This window comes from Nestor notabilis, unplaced genomic scaffold, assembly GCF_000696875.1.
Source record: "Nestor notabilis isolate BGI_N333 unplaced genomic scaffold, ASM69687v1 scaffold29010, whole genome shotgun sequence".
Classification (NCBI taxonomy): Eukaryota; Metazoa; Chordata; class Aves; order Psittaciformes; family Psittacidae; genus Nestor; species Nestor notabilis.
In genome coordinates, this window is record NW_009912918.1 from 4,629 (window position 1) to 9,372 (window position 4,744).

The 4,744-nt window shown below is 52.0% G+C and overlaps 1 protein-coding gene across 2 annotated transcripts in view; it reads left to right on the plus strand.

Moving 5' to 3' along the window:
• The window catches only part of METTL13 (methyltransferase like 13), a 4,952-nt gene extending 4,621 nt beyond the window's left edge, over positions 1-331 (plus strand). For both annotated transcript variants that reach the window (XM_010021940.1, XM_010021948.1), the window contains exon 8: positions 57-331. In XM_010021940.1, the coding sequence (XP_010020242.1) occupies positions 57-331 (275 nt within the window). The remainder of the gene's footprint in view (positions 1-56) is intronic.
• Positions 332-4,744: the final 4,413 nt, after the last annotated feature.

Genomic DNA, 4,744 nt, shown 5'->3' on the forward strand with positions numbered 1-4,744 from the left:
ACACAGGGCAGTGTGCGCAGGTTGGTCTGAACTCCCATCCTCTCACCCTGCTGCAGGAATCTTCGTGCTCAACTTGGTGTGCCGCGATGCCTGGCTGAAGGAGTCAGTTCTGGCCACCCTCAGGGAGGTCTTCCCAGTGCTCTATGTGCGGCGCATTGAAGGGGAGGTCAACGAGATCCTGTTCTGCCAGCTCAGCCCTGAGTGCCAGTGGGCCCCCACAGAGCTGAGGGCACGTGCCCGGGTGCTGGAGGGGGCCCTGCGGCAGCCTGGGCGCCCCTGGGACAGCTCGTATGTGCTGGCGGACATGCTTCAGGCTGTCAAGATACTCTGATAGGGGCCGTGTTGCCACTTGGATGAGAGAGACATCCTCACATGGGTGCTGTGGCCCTACAGCAAAGGGATACCTGTGGCTGGAACTGCTGCCCCCAGGGCCTGGTGCTGGCCTAGGTCTGCCTGAAGGATGGGACTGGCATGGGGAGGTGCTCCCTGGGAAGGGGTCCAGAACTGTGGAAGGTTGTGCGGCTGAAGAGGCAGCATTGGGGTGGTGAGGAGAGGAAGGTGCTGCAGGACTGTGGGTTTGGGTCTATCCCTATTGCTTTTCCGTTGTGGGAAAAATGTCCCTCTTGACTGTCCCCTTTACCTCCAGCACAGCTCCCTGCCTCTGATGCTGCCTTGCCTCATCTCTAGCATCCCTGGTCACTGGTGTTTGTTAAGAGCTCCAGCCCTGCCCTAAGCCTGGTTAATGTGTGTAGGTGCACTGGGAATGGTAAAAATAAAGTGCTCGGGGCTGTTCAGAGGCCCACACTGCTTTGCTATTTCTGGAGTGCCCAGCACCCCTGAGAAGGTACAGTCACCTCCACTGCTCAAGGGCACATTATGGGGGCAGCCAGCTGCCCAGTGTACCCCACTGCTCCTTCTCCACTTGTCTTCCCCAAACTGGATCCCAATATGTGCCTGCCCCTCTTCTGAATATCTTCAGCCTTTGCTACTGTGAACTGTAACCCTTTAGGTTTCCATCCCTTCTTCACACCCCTGGGCAAGCAGGGACCCAGGCCTGTGTTTGGGCCACTGGACACACCAAACTGCTTGCCCCACTGGTGCAGGTCAGCCTTCTCACAGGATGAAAAGGATGTTCATTGCTGTCTCCTGTCCTAGTTTCAGCAATTCATTTCTGCCCAGGTGGCTTATTTTATCTTTCCCCAGGGTTTCAAAGGCTGGTCCTTCCCTGTGAGGTTTTAGCTGAACAGGTGACCCATGCATCCTGGCTGGTTACAGAGCAGCTGACACTGGTGCTCCTGTGTTCATCAGAAGCCATTTGGGGGGGGACTTGTCTTTCTCTCTTGCAACAGCAGGTACCAGAATGAGTCAGATGTGATATCAAAGTGACTGGCTTGCAGACATCAAGGTTCCAACCTGGTCTGGCACCAGGAAGCTTTGACACTGACCTGATAATCTCACCCCATATTCCCTTCTGCTTCTGGCACCCTGAGCAAGAGCATCTTTCAGACAGCTGCTTTCCAAAGGAAACCCTCCCCAAACCACCTTTCCACATCGCAGGGTGGTAACAACGCACCAGAAGCAGCTCAGGGAGGGACCTGACCTAGCTCTTGCCACAGGCAAAAGCAGCCTCATCTCAGCATCACTGACAGAACCATCTGACCAGCTTTGCAGCTCGTGCAGTGTCCCACTGCGGGGTTGGTGAGCTGCCATTCATCAGCAGAAACCAGCTCTCCTTCACCTGCAGGAAATCCTGGGTTTGGAAAACCAAATGAAGAGGGTGCATGAGCCCGAGGGTTTGCAGTTCCCCAAGGCACTCCAACGGCTCTCACCCCCTGAACTGGCCACCAGGTCAATGCAGAAGGTGGGCTTGTTTGTGCCCAGGATGCACTATATCAGCCATACTGACAGCGAGCATATCTCTCCAATCAGTGACTGTGGTGACTGTGTTTTGTTTTGCCACCAAATTCTGCTTTGGAGACTGCTCTGTTCAGATAACTTCTCCAATGCTACCTGCCTTCACACAGAGGGACAAGTCAGTGCCCTACTTCTCCCTGGGCTGGCCCACTTCTACACAGAGGGAGCAGATGCTCTTTTAAATAAGTGCTTTTGATGGTTCCCAGGCTCTGGAGAGCATGGCTGGCCTGCTCCCTGCTTCAGTGTGGCCACGTGCCCTCTGTATGTTGCTTCACCACCCAGTCACTCCTCTCACTGTAGTGTGTTCAGGGCAGCACATGGGTGCTGGTCAATGGGGGAGTCAAGGCTGAAGCTCGAGCTGGGTGGAAGTCTGCTTGCCCCCAAGCAGTTACTTTTAAAGCTCATTTGCAATAAACACTTTCCTGAAAATTACCTATTATCCATCCATCTTAGCAATGGCAAATTCCTCAACTGAATCAACAGTGTTGTGTTTAGTCTATTTTTAACTTAATTTTCAATTCTCAACATAATTCCAATAACATAGGTTTGTGTATGTGCCCTTTATTTTACCGAAACCATCTCCTTTCCTCCCCAGGAGCTCATACAAAGGCTGCGTTCATCCCTCCCTTGTCCAGTCCTGCCTTTCTGTTGTGCTTCCTAATTGCTGCATAAGGCCACATCCTGGTGGGAAAACAAAAGCCATCTATTGGAAACAACAAAAGGATGAAATCTCAGTTCACTGCAGCTGTCCTTGCTGCTACTGACAGCTCTGCAAGTTTGTTCTGGAAATACGTTTCAGCTGGAAAATTGGCAAATTCATGAGTGGTGCAAATACCTGAAATCCTTCTCTGCAGGTAAAATGCTCCGAGCCTGGAATAATTGATGTATAGTAAATATTTCTCTCTTGGCAGCCAAAACATACAGCTAGTGTATATGTTTGGCAACTGTGTCTCTGTTGAGTGTTTTGGCAGTATACTCATGTTTACATCCCTCACTCCTCACTTCCTTCCTTTGCAAGGGAGGCATGCCGTAAGCGGCAGGATAGAAACAATCTCTGCTGTCACTTAGCAACCTCTGCTGGCTTTGAGATGTAGACTTTTTTCCTTCCTGGATTTCCCAGCACAAAAAGAGATGGTCACGTACCTCATTGCATAGCTAAGGCTTGCAGCTGTAGCCAGCTAGGGGTGCTTTGGTCTGGTCCAGTCTGAATTCCTCTCGGAGCATTGCATCCATGTCCTGCTGCTGCTCCAGTGAGCAAGGCACTGGGAGTTAATGGGTCCGCCCTGTGTTTTGTCATCTTGGGTGCAGGGATACAGCTGGTTGTGCCCAGCTATGAAGGCACTTTAAATCTTTTAGGGTGTCTCTGTGGCCAGGCAGCTGGCAAGATAGACTCTATGAGGCAGGCAGTAGTGAGGTGCTACACATATAGCCCATATGGTATAACTCCTCAAGCAGAGCTCAGATCTCTCTCTGCAAAAGGACTGGAAGTGGCTGGGCTCTCAGGAAGATGATGGATGTGGATGGGGACATACTGGCACCAGCTGAAAATATTTCAAGCAGTTAGGAGAGATTTTGCAGTTATAAAAGGTGCAGAGACTGAGCAATGAGGCTCGTCCTCTCTGGCTGGGGAAGAGCTCTTCTGAGCTGAGCCTGGCCAGGGATGCTGTTGCTGCCTGGTCATGGCAGGGTCACAGCACAGCAAAAGCTGCACAAGCCACCAGGGCGCCACCAGCCACATCCCAGAGGATAGAAGCATCTGGGAAATGTTTTGTGCATGAAATGTTCCCTCAGGGAAGCACTTGGCTTGCCTGTCTTTGTGACCAAAGAAGCAGGCATGCTGCCAGGCTGCAGCAAGGGAGTACAGCTCTCTTCTGGGGTACCCAGGGCTGCAGGGAAACATCTCTGCAGGCTGCAGTGGAGCACGGTGGCTGTTTTCTGCCCTGCAACTGGATGCACCCAACTAAAGGATGCAGCTGAAGGTCACAGGGCAGGGGAGAGGCCACTATGCCAGATAGGATAGGGACTGGGGTGTCACAGGCTGCAGGGGAGAGGCAGAAAGAGCCTCCTCTTTACAGGGGGAAATGCTGCAGCCATTCTGGCTTTCTTTTTCTGGCTTTGTGTATTTTGCAGCTTCAAGGTCTGAGCTCTCCTCCTGGCATGCAGGCATAATGCAGATTGGGACCTTCATGTCAGCACCAGAGCGCCAGGTGCTGCTAAGACCTTGGGAGCTCCCATGTGCGTGGCTTGCGCTTCTTGACCACACCGCCTCCTGCTTTGCACCCATCAGCTGCCTGAAAAGGTCTGCAAGACTCTGGGTCTGTATCTGAAGCAAGAAGGAGGTGAGGAAAGTCCCTGGAGAGAAGATTATGTGTGAAGGAGCCTGCCTCTTCTAAATACTTTCTGGGGGGAGGATACAGCCTCATCTGTGCTCTGCTTCCCCTGGGGTCTTGCCTGCTATCCTGGCAGGGGAGCATGCCTGGCTTTTCACTGCAGGCATCTGCAAATCTCCACTCTGGTAGTTTTTATATAACCTATTTTTCATGAAAGGAATTGCACTGGTTTGTGTTTATAAAGCAGCCTGGGGATCTGATCCAAATGTCCTCAGTTTTAACGTCATGCTACCTAGTTAGGAAGAAGTGTCTGTGGGTATAAGTTTGTGGGCTCAGATGCTACAGCTGCACACTGAAGCCATATATTTTTTGGGAAATCAGGGCAGGACAAATCTGCTGTCTGTAGGCATGGTCTGAATTACACTGGAGGCTTTGGCAGTGCTGGGGGTCCTTGGCAAGCTGTGCAGGAGCTGGCGACATCTGGAAGTGAACAGACCACA